The 15,528-nt window shown below is 36.5% G+C and overlaps 3 protein-coding genes across 3 annotated transcripts; 2 read left to right on the forward strand and 1 right to left on the reverse strand.

Annotated features, from left to right (window-relative positions):
• Nucleotides 1–5,369: 5,369 nt before the first annotated feature.
• LOC132792184 (uncharacterized) lies at nt 5,370–5,976 on the reverse strand. Its single transcript, XM_060801439.1, has 2 exons — nt 5,590–5,976; nt 5,370–5,528 (listed from the first exon to the last, which is right to left on the reverse strand). Exon 1 carries the CDS (start codon nt 5,912–5,914, stop codon nt 5,639–5,641), a length of 276 nt encoding a protein of 91 aa, XP_060657422.1. The 5' UTR covers nt 5,915–5,976; the 3' UTR covers nt 5,370–5,528; nt 5,590–5,638.
• Nucleotides 5,977–6,947: 971 nt separating this feature from the next.
• LOC132792864 (probable salivary secreted peptide) lies at nt 6,948–8,732 on the forward strand. Its single transcript, XM_060802378.1, has 2 exons — nt 6,948–7,166; nt 8,558–8,732. The coding sequence occupies exons 1-2, from the start codon at nt 6,993–6,995 to the stop codon at nt 8,729–8,731; spliced, it is 348 nt and encodes a 115-aa protein (XP_060658361.1). The 5' UTR covers nt 6,948–6,992; the 3' UTR covers nt 8,732.
• A 3,596-nt stretch (nt 8,733–12,328) lies between these two features.
• LOC132792816 (probable salivary secreted peptide) lies at nt 12,329–13,778 on the forward strand. Its single transcript, XM_060802310.1, has 2 exons — nt 12,329–12,556; nt 13,562–13,778. The coding sequence occupies exons 1-2, from the start codon at nt 12,383–12,385 to the stop codon at nt 13,733–13,735; spliced, it is 348 nt and encodes a 115-aa protein (XP_060658293.1). The 5' UTR covers nt 12,329–12,382; the 3' UTR covers nt 13,736–13,778.
• Nucleotides 13,779–15,528: the final 1,750 nt, after the last annotated feature.

Below are 15,528 nucleotides of genomic sequence, written 5' to 3' on the forward strand. Positions count from 1 at the left end.
CTTGTTTTCCCTATAGACATTTTTTTCATTCTTAAATAAAGCATCTCAGAAAGTTTCAGAGAACTTTTTTAACTAATAAAAGTTCCACACATATTCCAAAAGAAGTCGACTCTGTTAGTTGAAAAGAAGTGTTAAAATAACAAAATAATAATTCTCTCCCCTCACTGCATGTTTAAAATGTATTCCAAAGGATAACTTGTGATTATCTTGTCTCGCAGAGTAGAAAAAGCAGCTTATGCAAAAGGATTCTTTGTACTCTTTTTTTCTTTTTGCTGTTGAAAGTGTCTCAGAGCGATGATGGATGATGTGCAGCTGAGACATTTTCTTCAGCTTCGGATGACAGTTCAGAATGAGTTTATTATACGCCAACGATTTAATTACTTTATTTGACACAGTGAAGAGGTAAAAAAAAAAAAGCAATCGATGAGCTGCTAATTCTATAAGAAATACTGCGACACATATTTATGCCAAAATATTTCCGTAGCCACTGCCATTTAAAGATGCCACTGCCATCGATTGTGGCCAAAAGTGCTGCCACTTTGCTGGCGATATAAATTACTGTCTGGGAATGGCGAAATTGCAAGTGTTTTATTGTTGTGCGGTTGTTGTTAATTGCAAAATTTCGGCGCAAGGATAACACAAGAACGCGTCTACAATAATAATTCAAGTCGCATCGATGTCGACAGCAGCAATTAAACCACAATAGACAAAAAGGGCGCACAACAATAGACTTTTGTCTGCAGATGGCAAATGAATAAAAATACGAAAAATAAAGTGTTGCATACTTTTGGGGCTGCCAAGTTGCAAGTGAAAAGTAAGCGGAAAAAGTGCTTTGTCTGCGGTCAGTTGCAAAATTTGTTTACTTTTATTGATAAGAATTGCAACATTTGGCGAAAGCAGTTTATAACTTTTAGTCAGGAGGAAGATTAACGTGCATTTGTATTTGTATTTGTGTGTTTATGTATAGTATTGTTTCTATATAGAAACGAGTTTTCGCTGTTGTCCTTCTGCTGTTTTACCCTCGCTAACCTAGGGGGCATTTTGTTGACGGCCGCCTGCAGTGTTGCGATTTAATTAAAGCGCCATTAAGTCAGCAATTAACAACAACAACAGCAGCAGCAACAGCAACAACAACAACAAGAAAACAATGCAACAAAGCAACGGCAACAATGGCAACTGTTGGTGGCAACTCTCTAACCAACTGGCGGCGCTTTAAGTTCGCTTTGTGCTTTGGCAAAAGGCAACTTGGCGCTTTGTATGCCTTTTCCTTTTAGTCTTTCCCTCTCTCTCGCTCTCACTTTTCTCCCTCTTCCCTCTCAATTCTTGTGCTTCCTGTTCTTTTAGCCTTCGCTTTGTTGTTGTCGTTTGCTGTCGCAATAAGTTTTTTTACTGCTATTTTGTTAGCAGCAGCAACTAATTCCAATTGGTTGCAAACGTCTCCCGCTCTCTAGCCCTCCCTCCCTTCGTTCCTTGCCACGCTCCTTGCCCCGCTGTGGCAGCAACACCAATGCTAGAGGCAACAACGAAATGCGGCAACAAAAAACACATTAAAAACATAAAAAGCACACGCTGAGAATGAGACTTGCTGTTGCTGTAATTGTTGTTGTTGCTGCTGCTGCTGAACCTTTTGCTTTTCTAATATTTGATTTTGTTTATGATACCCTGTAGTCTTTATTAATAAAGTGGGTGTGCTCTATTTATTTATTTAAATACAATAGACAATATACAATTTCAAATGGTATGCAATACTTCCGTAAATTTTTTTGATTACTAATTATAAAAAAAATTATTATTCTTAAATACTCAATATTTAATATAATATATTACAATATATATAATATAATATCACTAACTATATTTGTAGTGATGTATATATAATAATTTAGATAGTAATTGTAATGTTTGTATCATATAATATAATGTAGAACTTATTAAATGAATAGTTCCATAAGAAATATGTTTTCAGCACTACGATGACTAAAAGTAGATATACAAAATATATAGTTACATTATATATATTTTATATTAGAAACCAATAGAGTAGAAAATTACTGAAATTACGAAGTAAATTTCTACTTTATAATCAATACAAATCTTTATTTATACTGTCAGATTTCACAATATTGCAGCCTTCGAATTGGCTAACTTATCATTTATTATTTAACTTATTTCAACAAAAAATGTCAGAAACTCCAAAAAATAACTTAATAAAGAGATTAAATATTTTATATTCAATTTAAAGAATGACTTGATATAGAAATTAAGCATAATAAAATAACTTAATAGCTTTTATACTTTATTTCAGTATTTACAACAACATTTTTCTATAATCAAATTAATCAGTTATAGGATATCTATCGGAATAATAAATAAAATCTATAGCTTTTATTTTTTTTTTAGGTATTAGAACAAAATTTTTCTATAATCAAACTAATCAGTTATAGGATATCTATCGGAATAATAAATTAGCTTAATAACTTTTTTTCATTATATAAGTAACAAATTTCCAACAAAACTTTTCTACAATCAAACTAATCAGTTTTGGGATATACTAGAATAGTATCTATAGTATATAGTACATCGAACTTCAAATTTTTAAAGCACAAATTTATAAACAAAAATAACGTTAATGCACTTTATGAAATTCGTTTTTTTTAGTCTGTTTATGATTCTAATAATTTACAGGGTATTTAATAAACTCGCCACTTTTTGTTTTAGGTGAAATTTTATTATGGGTACGTGGCTGAATGGCAATAAGTGTGTGAGGGATGTTTTAGGGTTAAAGACGGACTTGACAGGGTTCGCCCGACAAAACGACGACGAATGTGTGTGTGAGTGTGTTTCGAGTGTGAATGTGAATGTGAGTGCATGAGTATGAGTGACTGGCGAATGAACTGAAACTGTCAAAAGTGCACATTCCGCACTTGACATTTTTCCAAAGCGCATTTTGAACTCTGGCCTGACAAACGAGCAGACGCCCAAGAGGGGTTTGTTTCTCTGCCAGCTACGCAAAGGGAAGGCGTGAAGGGAGTGGAGAGAGGGGTGAGGGGTGAGGGGTGCTTGCCAATTGGCATTGAAAGCGCAAATGAAAGGGAAGCGTTTGCATGTGACTCTAGCACAAATGGCACAGCAGCGGAATGCCAGTCAAACATGGGGCATGCCCCAGACAGCAGGAGGAGGAGGAGGTTGCAGGGTGGCACGCGTCGCCGCCCTCTTGTCAAATTGTTGTAAAATGAAGAAGCAGAAATACAAAAAAAAAAGCAACATAAAGCCAGAAATTTGCTCGTACGTTTATTGCTTTTAAATTTGGCAATTGTCGAGACTCGTTTAACACACAACTGAGTGTTGGGGGGGGCTAAAGTGTGTGTGCCTGGGTGTGTGTATATATGTGTGTGCGTGTGTGTGTGTGTCGCAATGAGGGTACTTTTCAGCTGCAAATTGCTTATCAGGCAGCAGTCAAAGCCCAGCAATAGCCGCCCTTAATTTGCCCAATTTAAAAATGGAAATCGATTCCCTCGAGTGACGTGCCGCATGTTCCCCCCGACACATGCCACCCCTCCTGCCCTCGCATGTGTCAATAAAATGTGATTAACAAGTTTTGCATAAAAATGCCGATAGTCGAGACGCTAAAGCGAAACAATGCAGTTGCCTTTTCCATGACTCGCCACGACATCAATTTTCCTGCTGGCCGCAGGCATTTTTCCTTTTGTGCAAATCCCAAAGCAACTCGTCTCTCCTCTCCTCCCTTCTCCTCCCCTGTCTCTTTGTTGTTGTTGCTGCTGGCAAGCGTGGCAAATTATCCCTTTCATAAGTGACAAATATGTCTGCTGGATTGCAATTGGAAGCAGCACAAACAGCACGCCCTTAACCCTCCACTATCTTACCCTCCCCCCGTGCCCTTGGTCACCCTTATCAGGAGCGTGTTGCTGCTGCAAGTAATGAGATTTTATTTCAAGCCCAGCAACTTGGGTTTTGTAATTTGCAATAAATATGCAGTCAAGCAACGAGGCAGCAACGAACTCTGTCTGAGAGTCACTTCATCGTCAGCAACTCAAGATAAGAGCAAAGAAAAAGCTGCCTGAGGAGGGGAGAATGAAGGACAAGGGAGGGGGTAGTCAGGTCGTGTGGCAACAGCTCTAGAGCACGATAAATGCAGCTGCCACATCGGAGATATCTATATCCGCACACATACATTATAAATGCCCAGTTTGCTGCTGCTTATGTATTAGTCATCAACATTTTAATGAACCCACAAAATGCACACTTAAGCAAATCCCTTAGATACCAAACAACATTCCCCAGCATGACCTCAGGACATCATTAGTTGCGTGTTAGTTGTTGTTTAGTTATTGTGGCTAACATGGCTTAAAGCCATTTGCAGTCTGGCAATCGATATGTTATTTGCCTCTTGTTGCAATGTGTTGCAACTGCAAGTCAAAAACTTCTAGCTACAATTCTCACTTTAAGGCATTATTCCTTCGGGTATCTCTAAGGATTTATTCTTCAGTTATTCTTAAATTACTTTCAAATAAAGTTTACTGCTGAAAGTCATCAATAAATTTCAATAAAAAAAGTAAAATTAACAAGTAAGAAAGTTACAGTCGAGTGTGCTCGACTGTGAGATACCCGCTACCCATTTTTGGTAAAGGCAAAAAATTACGGTATTATTTTCGAAATATACCGTAAACGGCACAATGGACCATAATGTCGGCCAAAACAACTAAGAGCACTAGTAAGTAGGCGCTTTTGCCCATAAGAAAGTATATCTTTAATAACTTCCATAATTTTTATCGGATCGCAACCAAATTTTCAGGAATCATAACTACTACAGTAATTATTGTATATACCAAAATTCTAGCTTTAAAATTACACTTGTTATTCGATTTTTTTGATTTGCGGGGGTGGAAGTGGGCATGGCAAAAATTTGAAACAAACTTGATCTGCGTGCAAACATAACAAATGCTGTCGAAAAAAATTATAGCTCTATCTCTTATAGTTTCTGAGATCCAGTGTTTCACACGGACAGACGGACAGACACACAGACACACAGACGGACAGACGGACATGGCTGTATCGTCTCGGCTGTTGACGCTGATCAAGAATACTTATACTTTATAGGGTCGGAGATGCCTCCTTCTACCTGTTACATACATTTTTTGGCAACACAAAGTTATGACACCCTTCTACCCTATGGGTAGCGGGTATAAAAATCGTGTAAGCACGAGGTTTTTAGCGTGTTAAAAGGGAGAAAGGAGCAAATTTGTAACCGTTTAAGACCGAGTTCGTGCTAAAAGAATCTGTGTATGCGAGGGCCAAGTGTATTTGATAATTGTTATTCTATATATGTAAAAGGATAATTTTCTGGAAAATGTCGCCACATATACCAAAATATTTTATTATTTTGAATAAAGATGAATCTTATTAGCATTTGACTTTGGAACACCTGTTTATTGCTACGATAAAAAAATAGTCTGATCGTTAAACATTGTTTAATGGTTTTATGATGATTTCCCCTATGCAATCGACATCTATGGATTTTAGTAATGAATATGCAGGACTTGTAAATGAATATGCAGGACTCCGACTTACCTAACACAATCCTTTAATTATACGCAGGTTTCTCTTTTAGTAGTTAGATTTAGCGATTCAAGTGTTTTAACATGCTCGACGTGATTTCAATATTCGAGGGAATGGCCATGTAGAGATCACCAAGTTGTCGTATAGTTTTGCAAGCCAGGCCTTTATCTAAGGCTTTTCTGATTACTTGATAGCATACGCTACCTGGAAAGTCGGTTTTAACAGTAACATAATTTACCAATTCATGAATAGATGTAGGCCTTGATGTCTCTTTCAAGCCACTTAATATAAGTTCATAAAAAGTTTTAATAGTTTTGTCGTAATATATTAAAGCCATATTATTGTCATAATAAACAAATTGACGTTCTAAGCTAAGTATGATATTATGTCAACGAATTTTAATATTTAATATGTTTCAATGATATTACTAAGCAGTAACTTTTTAAAAAAAAACTTATTTATTTAATTATTATCACAGGGCTTAACTTTATCTTTAAATTCTTTGGCTTCAAATAACAACGGTCCAAATACACAGAGAGAAGCTGCACAGCAATTAAGTTTGTATAAAATACATATATATATAACAAGAGTGGAACAATTTTGAAAGTATCATAAAACACCTAAAAAAAACCCCTAACACACAATCTGAGCAAATTCGAAAAACAAAACCCGCTCAAATATGTTTTTAAAGTTACTTTCAAAAAACAGTTTATCAGTTGCGCAACAATGTGAAAATTGTTTTGCAGTCGTCATTCAATGTTCTAAAATTAAATCATGATAGCTGTCTCTTAGAAGACTCCACTTAAACATAGACATAGTAAGGAGTAATCAATTAATACATATTTGAAATAAAAGTACCAAAGCAATAAAGAGTGATAAGCAAATTGGGCGGCTTATCAAACACTTTAAAGTGGCCAAACACGTTCTAGGAACTAGATAAGATGCGATTTTCTATATAATTTTGATACTGATACTGAGATTGTTTTGTCCGATATTTCGTGAACCTCAAGTGGACGCAACGCGAGAGGTTTTCATAATAGACACATGTTTGTGGGAGAGTGCAGTCGAGTGGCCTGAGAATGAGTCAACGAAATGGCAATAATAGAGCACGAATTCAAAGTGCTTATCAGGTGTGATAACTGGCGGAACTGTGCAGATATAGACACCAGGTTGGCTGAGGAAAAGGGAGGCGTGAAAAGGGAAAGGCCAAACACCTACATACACCTGATGAACAGGCAGTTTCGCAGCCCAAGCGATAAGCCAGCCAGTCTGAACAGAAAGTTAATTAAAAAGTAAAAAAAGGAAAAAATAAACACCTAAAATTGTAAACAAAGATTCTTACTCATCAGTTGTATAAAAGCGACAATCGACAATGGCAGAAACAGAAACAATCGAAGCGTCTTTCGAGCACTACAATGAAATTCCTTTACTGCGCCGTCCTCATCTTGGCCGTCTTCGCCGCCAGCCACGCCTACAGCGCCAGCTGGGGCAAGAGAAATAACACCGACTATCTGCTCTCCCGCCAGATTGTCGTCCGCAATCCCATCAAGAACAACTACATAAGCGTCAATGTGGACTATCCCGGCAATGTAAGTCACATCAAATTTTGAAACACTTTAAAGACTGGGTTCCTGATGTCTAGTTAACGCGATAGTTAGTTAGCATTAACTTATCGGTCAGAAAACAAGTAAGAAAGTTACTGTGAGATACCCGCTGCCCATTTTGAATAAAAGCAAATTATTGCAGTATTTTTTCAAAAAATACAAATATATTAAAAGTATAACAAATGGTATATTTAGTATATCGATATAGTACCGCATTCAAAATATACCATTGGTGGCACAATATACCAGATTGTCAGCCAAAGCAACTCAGACCCCTAGTAAGTAGGCGTTTTTGCCCATACAAAAGTATTTCTTTAATAACTTCCACAATTTTTATCTGATCGCAACCAAATTTTCAGGAATCATAACTACTATAGTAATTATTGTATATACCTAGCTTTAAAATTAGGCTTGTTTTTCGATTTTTTTGATTTGCGGGGGCGGAAGTGGGCGTGGCAAAAATTTGAAACAAACTTGAACTGCGTGCAAACATAACAAATGCTGTCGAAACAAAAATTATGGCTCCATCTCTTATAGTCTCTGAGATCTAGGTGTTCATCCGGACGAACGGACAGACGGACATGGCTAGATCTTCTCGGCTGTTGATGCTGATCAAGAATATACATATATACTTTTTTAAAGTCGGAGATGCCTCCTTCTACCTGTTACATACATTTCCTGTCGGCACAAAGTTATAATACACTTCTACCCTATGGGTAACGGGTATAAAAACGCATTGGTTTTCCTCAATGTTTCTTAACATAACAGATCATTCAGCTTTAATAGAATTTTATTAAGTAAAAGAGTGTTGACGATGAAAAGTAACGTTTGAGAAACCCGATTTTTTAAGCTCGATATTCAGAAAAAGAATATGGCCCTAAAATTTTTATTAACTAGTGTTGCATAAACATTCTTAAAATTCGTGCGTTCATTTTTGATCAGTGAACTAGTTCGTTCGATTGGTACGCTCGATTTAATTTTTAACTATCTTTTTCGTTCCATTCCGTTTATTCTTCTACTACGTTCATCGTTCCACTCCGTTACATTCAATTTATTGTTCGATTCCATTTATCGCTCAGCGTTCGGTTTCGTTCGTTGTTCGTTTTCGTTCAAATTTTCGGTCTTCGGGCTTTGACGTTCTACGGGGTTTGACGTTCTACGGTTGATCCGTAAAATCCGCTTTGTTTTACTCTAAAGATTTTTCTACTACCTCAAGATCAAAGCAACTAGAGACAGAGATCAAAAAACAACAATGAAGGATCTCTTATTCAGTTCGCTCATTTTACAAATATGTTCTTTTTGTTTAATTCTACCTGAGCACTAGTAACATTATTAAATATTCTATCAACAACACTAATAAACTACTGTCTTTACAGGGCGTTGGCTACTACAACATCAGCTTGGTCAGTGTGATCGACAACTTCCGCAACACCTCGGGTGCCACTCCCAGTCTGTGGTCCGGAGGTCCTGGCTTCAAGTTCGCTCAGGTCAATCTGCGCAGCCAAGTCAGCCAAGGCATCAACTCCACCGTTGAGATCTATGGTCGCTAAACTTTGCACGAAACTTAACTTTTCAACTCAAGCACTCGCAGTAAAACTAAAAAAAAAATTAAAAAAATAAATGAATTTAGTAAATATATATGAAAAGCACTTGTCATTATCTTGGGTTGCGGGAGATAACGCTGCTTGGTAACATTTAACGAGAAGATAACTCGCAGTTAAACGACTCTTGAAGAGCGCCATTGGGATAGCAAATTGATCATCATCATCATCATCAGTGGCAACATTTGCATATAGGAATATTTCTAATATTAACTACAAGTTTATTGTTATTTCAAATAGAAATATCAAAACAATTTTTAAATGATTTTATGCTTTTCATCTATTCTCTATACAAGGCAAAGATATTTTTATACCCGCTACCCATACGGTAGAAGGGTATTATAACTTTGTGCCGGCAGGAAATGTATGTAACAGGTAGAAGGAGGCATCTCCGACCCTATAAAGTAGATGTATTCTTGATCAGCGTCAACAGCCGATACGATATAGCAATGTCCGTCTGTCTGTCCGTCCGTCCGTATGAACACCTAAATCTCAGGGACTATAAGATATAGAGCTAAAATTTTATTTCGATAGCATTTGTAATGTTTGCACGCAGATCAAGTTTGTTTCAAATTTATACCACGACCCCTTCCGCCCCCGAAAATAAAAAAAAATCGAATAACAAGCGTAATTTTAAAGCTAGAGCTGCGAATTTTGGTGTATACAATAAAACGATAGTATTTATGATTCCTGAAATTTTCGTTGGTCCAGATAAAAACTGTCCAAGTTATTGAAGAAGTACTTTTGTATGGGCAAAAACGCCTACTTACTACGGGTCTTAGTTGCTTTGGCTGACAATCTGGTATATTGAGCAGTCTATGGTGTATTTTGAATACCGTACTATATCGATATACCAAATGGTACATTTTTAGTATTTTTGGTATATTTTGAGAATAATACCGCAATATTTTGCTTTTATTAAACTTTCCTACTTGTTTTATTTTTATTAAAGATGAATCTTATTAGCATTTGATTTCGGAACACCTTTTTATTGCTGCAAAAAAAAACATTGTCTGATCTTACAACGATGTTTAATGGTGTTATGATGATTTCCCCTATGCAATCGATATCTATGGATTTTAGTAATGAATATGCAGGACTCCGACTTACCTAACACAATCCCTTAATTATACGCAGGTTTCTCTTTTAGTAGTTAGATTTAGCGATTCAAGTGTTTTAACATGCTCGACGTGATTTCCATATTCGAGGGAATGGCCATGTAGAGATCACCAAGTTGTCGTATAGTTTTGCAAGCCAGTCCTTTATCTAAGGCTTTTCTGATTACTTGATAGCATACGCTACCTGGAAAGTCGGTTTTAACAGTAACATAATTTACCAATTCATGAATAGACGTAGCTCTTGATGTCTCTTTCAAGCCAGTTAATATAAGTTCATAAGAAGTTTTAATAGTTTTGTCATAATATATCAAAGCCATGTTATTGTAATAAAAAGCAATCTGACGTTCTAAGCTAAGTATTGAATGGAAAACAGCTGATGTTATGTCAACGAATATTAATATTTAATATGTTTCAATGATGTTATTAATAAGCAGTAACTGTTTATAAAAAAACCTCATTTTTTATGTGTGAATATCGCTTAGGTTTTAGGTTTTAGGTGGGACCCTACCACCCTAGGAGGTAGCCGTGAAACGTCACGAAGATCGTTGTGGCACGGCGAATTGAGGTATTTCAGCCGGAGTCGGGATAACGCTGGACATCTACAGAGAAGATGCTCAAGTGTTTCCTTTATCCCGGTACTGATCACTGTTCGTGATACCAAGCTCTACAGCATGGACAGCTGACAGACAGTGACCAGTTAAAATGCCTAGCATTAGCCTGCAGTCTTTCCTTGAAAACTGCGTGACGAATTTGGTTAAGTTTTTGTTAATTAAAGCACACATTAGCCTTGCAGTTATGCACGAGTTGGCATTGCGCCAGCTCGCGTCCCACTGAAGTCTAGAGCCCACTTCAATTTCCCTGCCTAGAGTTCGCAGTGATATCGGAATATTGCACATGTTACCGACATCGAGCCCAACTCCCTCTTTGGCGAGAGTGTCTACGATCTCGTTGCCATCGATGTCCTGGTGGCTTGGGATCCAATAGATACGCACTACCGCAGATGCGTTCAGCGACTCTATTGCTCTTCTGCTATCCTTTGTCGTGGACGACAAATTTGGACTTGACCACATCAGAGTGCATTGATCTTATTGTAGCCTGGCTGTCAACAAAGGTATCATAGAAGTGTTTGGAGACCGGGTCTGGGCAGTATACGGCCGCACCGACTTTTTCATCCATCTTCGACCCGTCGGTGATAGGTTGAGGGCTTCGGGAATGCACAACCCTTCCCGCCAACAGTCCGGTTCCATGAATATCGTGTTTATGTGATCAGTACTGGTGAGGGGAATAGTATAGTCCAAGTCTCTCCTAGTCTCCCTACCAATGGCCCTATGACCATAACCTAGCAGACCCAGATTGCCTCTTGCGGCAACCCTAAGGGATTTTGCGGCTATGGATTGCGCGTATAGGTTCAACGGTTCGACACCAGCTATTACCTCGAGGGCTTTAGTGGGCGTCGACCTGATAGCGCCTGTGATACACAGTAGCGCTTGACGCTGTGTCCTTTCCATGATGGATAGGTACGTCCTTTTTTCCGTGGCCTGCCACCACACTAGAATACCATAGCACAGCTTAACTTTATCTTTAAATTCTTTGGCATCAAATAACAACGGTCAATATACATACGTGAATAAAACATAGCAGACAGAAGCTGCTTGGCAATTAAGTTTGTAGAAAATATATAGAAGTGAGAGTGGAACAATTTTCAAAGTATCATAAGACACCTAAAAAAAAACCTATCACACGTCTAAGGAAATTCGAAAAACCCGCCGTAGTATGTTTTTAAAGCTACTTTAAAAAACTATTTATAAATTGTTAATATTGTTTTGCAGTTCTAAAATTAAATCATGACACCTGTTGTGAAGACTCCACTTAAACAGAGGCATTCTAAGGAGTAATCAATTAATACATATTTGAAAGAAAAGTACCAAAGCAATAAAGAGTGATAAGCAAATTGGGCGGCTTATCAAACACTTTAAAGTGGCCAAACACGTTCTAGGAACTAGATAAGATGCGATTTTCTATATAATTTTGATACTGTTTTGTCCGATATTTCGTGAACCTCAAGTGGACGCAACGCGAGAGGTTTTCATAATAGACATATGTTTGTGGGAGAGTGCAGTCGAGTGGCCTGAGAATGAGTCAACGAAATGGCAATAATAGAGCACGAATTCAAAGTGCTTATCAGGTGTGATAACTGGCGGAACTGTGCAGATATAGACTGGAGGTTAACTGAGGTAGGGGAAGGTGTGAGAAGGGAAAGGGAAAGGGCAAACACTTACATACACCTACTGATGAACAGGCAGTTTCGCAGCCCAAGCGATAAGCCAGCCAGTCTGAACAGAAAGTTAATTAAAAAATAAAGAAAACGAAAAAAATCAACACTCAAATGTAAACAGAGACTCTTACTCATCAGTTGTATAAAAGCGACAATCGCTGACTTTGGCAAAAACAGAAACGAACGAAACGTCTTTCGAGCACCACAATGAAATTCCTTTACTGCGCCGTCCTCATCTTGGCCGTCTTCGCCGCCAGCCACGCCTACAGCGCCAGCTGGGGCAAGAGGAACAACTCGGACTATCTGCTCTCCCGCCAGATTGTCGTCCGCAATCCCATCAAGAACAACTACATAAGCGTCAATGTGAACTATCCCGGCAATGTAAGTTACATCAAATTTTGAATCTCTTTAAAGACTGAGTTCCTTAAATCTAGTTAACGCGAACTTTAGTTACCGAGAGAATTAATTCTTCAATCGGGTTTCTCAATATATCTTAACATAAGAGATCATTTAGCCTTACTAGAACTTTGTTTGTGACAGAATGTGAACGATGAAATGTAACGTTCAGAAACCCGATTTTTTTAGCTCGTTTTATCTATGCGAAAAATGTTAACTTCAAAAAGTGAAAGCAGTCCTAAGATGTTTATTAATTAGCGTTTGTATAAACACTCAATATATTTCTTCGCTCATTTTTGATCAGTGAACTAGTTCGTTCGATTCATTCGCACAATTTAGTTCTCAACATTCTTCTTCGTTCCATTCAGTTTAGCGTTCCATTCCGTTTATTTTTCTATTTCGTCCATCGTTCCACTCCGTTACTTTCCATTTATTGTTCGATTCCATTTATCGTTCAGCGTTCGGTTTCGTTCATTGTTCGTTTTCGTTCAAATTTTCGGATTTCGGGATTCGTGTTTCGGATTTTGACGTTCTACGGTTGGTCCCTAAAATCTGCGTTGTCTTACTGTAAAAGATTATTGTACTACCTCAAGATCGCAGGAACTGAGCAAGAACAAACTAAAGCAAAACAACAAGGAAGGATATCTTATTCAGTTCATTCATTTCATTGAGCAAAAATTACATGTTCAATAATTTTTGTTCAATAGTTCCTGAACACTTGTACCATTAATTAGCTAAACATTTGATATTCTGTTAACAGTTCAGCCCGTTTATTTTACTGAATATATTATATCATTCTTGTTCAATAGTTCTTAAACACTAGAAACATTATTAATAAACAAAACCTTAAATATTCTATTAACAGTTAAGTTTGTTCCTTTTTCGGAATATGTTGTTTTTGTTCAATACTTTCCGAACACTAGTAACATTATTATTTAACTAAACATTAAATATTCTATCAACAACACTAATAAACTACTGTCTTTACAGGGCGTTGGCTACTACAACATCAGCTTGGTCAGTGTGATCGACAACTTCCGCAACACCTCGGGTGCCACTCCCAGTCTGTGGTCCGGAGGTCCTGGCTTCAAGTTCGCTCAGGTCAATCTGCGCAGCCAAGTCAGCCGTGGCATCAACTCCACCGTCGAGATCTATGGTCGCTAAACCTTATCTTAAACTCAAGCACTCGCAGTAAAATTACAAAAAAAAAAAACAAATTATATAAATAAATGAATTTAGTAAATATATATGAAACGCACTTGTCATTAACTTAGGTTGTCTGATATTTGCGGAAGATAACGCTGCTTGGTAACATTTAACGCGAAGATAACTCGGAGTTAAACGACTCCTGAAGAGCGCCATTGGGATAGCAAATTGATCATCATCATCATCATCAGTGGCAACATTTGCATACAGGAATATTTCTAATATTAACCCTCAGCTAAAGCTTCCCTTCCTCTTGCTCCCTTCCTTCGTTTTCTTCACTTTCCGTCTCGCTTGCGGCTGAAAGGACCAAAGGGAAGCAGGCAAAAACGAAAAGAAAAGAAAAAAAAGGAAACTTTTAGCCTGCAGGCAGCGTTGGCAAAGAAAAACATTCAATATTTAATAAATATGTATGCTGCGAACACATATTTTTTTCTGTTAGCTATTTTGCACAAATCCTGCCAAGCCAGACTGTGTAAAGAACTCGTCTTCCTCCTCCTCCTCCTCCTTCCTTCAATGATTCCTGCAGCACACCAAAAGGGGACTTATTGGCCTTGGCTCATTTGTATTGGAAATGTTGCAGTCACCCTCGCAACGCGATAAATAAAATAAAATAGAGAAGCAAAAAAAAAAGATGAACTAAGAAAACGAAAAAGTCGCGGGAAACTTAACTAAAAGATACTCTGTGGAAAATTGGAATAAATTTATTTATTTCCTAATGTCGAAAGTTCAGCACAGAAATTCTAATTTATTAAATATCTTTTTTTTTAACATACCATGTATTCTGTAATGGTTTCTAATGGGGATTTTCAACCTCTTTAAAAAATAATAATACAAAAATTAATTATTCGTTAACATAACTTTATTATAGTATATTATTATATCGTATGCATTTGAATCATTTGCATTGTATATCAAGGAAAGTTGTCTTTAATAATAGATCTTATATTATTAACTATGTTGTATGCATTTGAAGTACTAGTGATATTTTATCAAAGAAATGTGTCAATAAAAATTAAAATTAAAATAAACAAATTACTCATTAGCATAACTTGATTATATCGTATTCGAAGCAATATCATTATTTCATCAGAAAATGTTGTAAAGAGCAAATTAATATAAATTTAATTAAACTTTTTCAAGCCTAAAGTTGTAATTTTTCATGATTGATTTAAAAAGGAATTTTCAAAATAATTTTTTTATTCATATTAGTAGTATAAACTTATCATATCTTACAGAATTTAGTTTACGAATGAGAAATTTTAAGATGAAGGCTTTTAATGACTCTGAGATATCCATGTAAAAATAGATGGTAATTCTTAAAAAGGTTTCTGATAATTTATAATTGAATTTTCGGACTTTATTTAAATACATATATGTAAGCAGAAAGAACAAAATTTAGATTGAAAAATCTTGATTTTCGATCTTAAAAAGAACAATCTTGAAATAAGAATTTAAGGTTGAAACTATCTTAAATGCTAAATTTTCATTTTAAGATTAAAAATATCTTAATTGAAGATTAAAATCTTGATTCAAGATTGGAATTCTTAATTTAAGATTTTATTCCTGATTTTAGCAAGCTTTTTCTTTCTGTGAATATTTTACAACTGTGTTTGTACTTATATTACAAATTAAAAGCAGAAATAATCAATATTTGGATTTTTGATTTGAGTCAGACAAACTTTCAGAAAATATATGTATTTAATCTCCATGTCTGTATATTTCTTTCCGGTTTTATTTTACTCATTTATTTG

The sequence above is a fragment of the Drosophila nasuta genome, chromosome 3 (genome assembly GCF_023558535.2).
Source record: "Drosophila nasuta strain 15112-1781.00 chromosome 3, ASM2355853v1, whole genome shotgun sequence".
Lineage (NCBI taxonomy): Eukaryota > Metazoa > Arthropoda > Insecta > Diptera > Drosophilidae > Drosophila > Drosophila nasuta.

Excerpts from the sequence above, each read along its gene's own strand:
- LOC132792184 (XM_060801439.1), bottom strand. The coding sequence starts at position 5,914 with ATGGCTTTAATATATTACGACAAAACTATTAAAACTTTTTATGAACTT.
- LOC132792864 (XM_060802378.1), top strand. The coding sequence starts at position 6,993 with ATGAAATTCCTTTACTGCGCCGTCCTCATCTTGGCCGTCTTCGCCGCC. Across the intron at positions 7,167-8,557 it reads ATGTGGACTATCCCGGCAAT|GGCGTTGGCTACTACAACAT; the intron begins GTAAGTCACATC and ends CTGTCTTTACAG.
- LOC132792816 (XM_060802310.1), top strand. The coding sequence starts at position 12,383 with ATGAAATTCCTTTACTGCGCCGTCCTCATCTTGGCCGTCTTCGCCGCC. Across the intron at positions 12,557-13,561 it reads ATGTGAACTATCCCGGCAAT|GGCGTTGGCTACTACAACAT; the intron begins GTAAGTTACATC and ends CTGTCTTTACAG.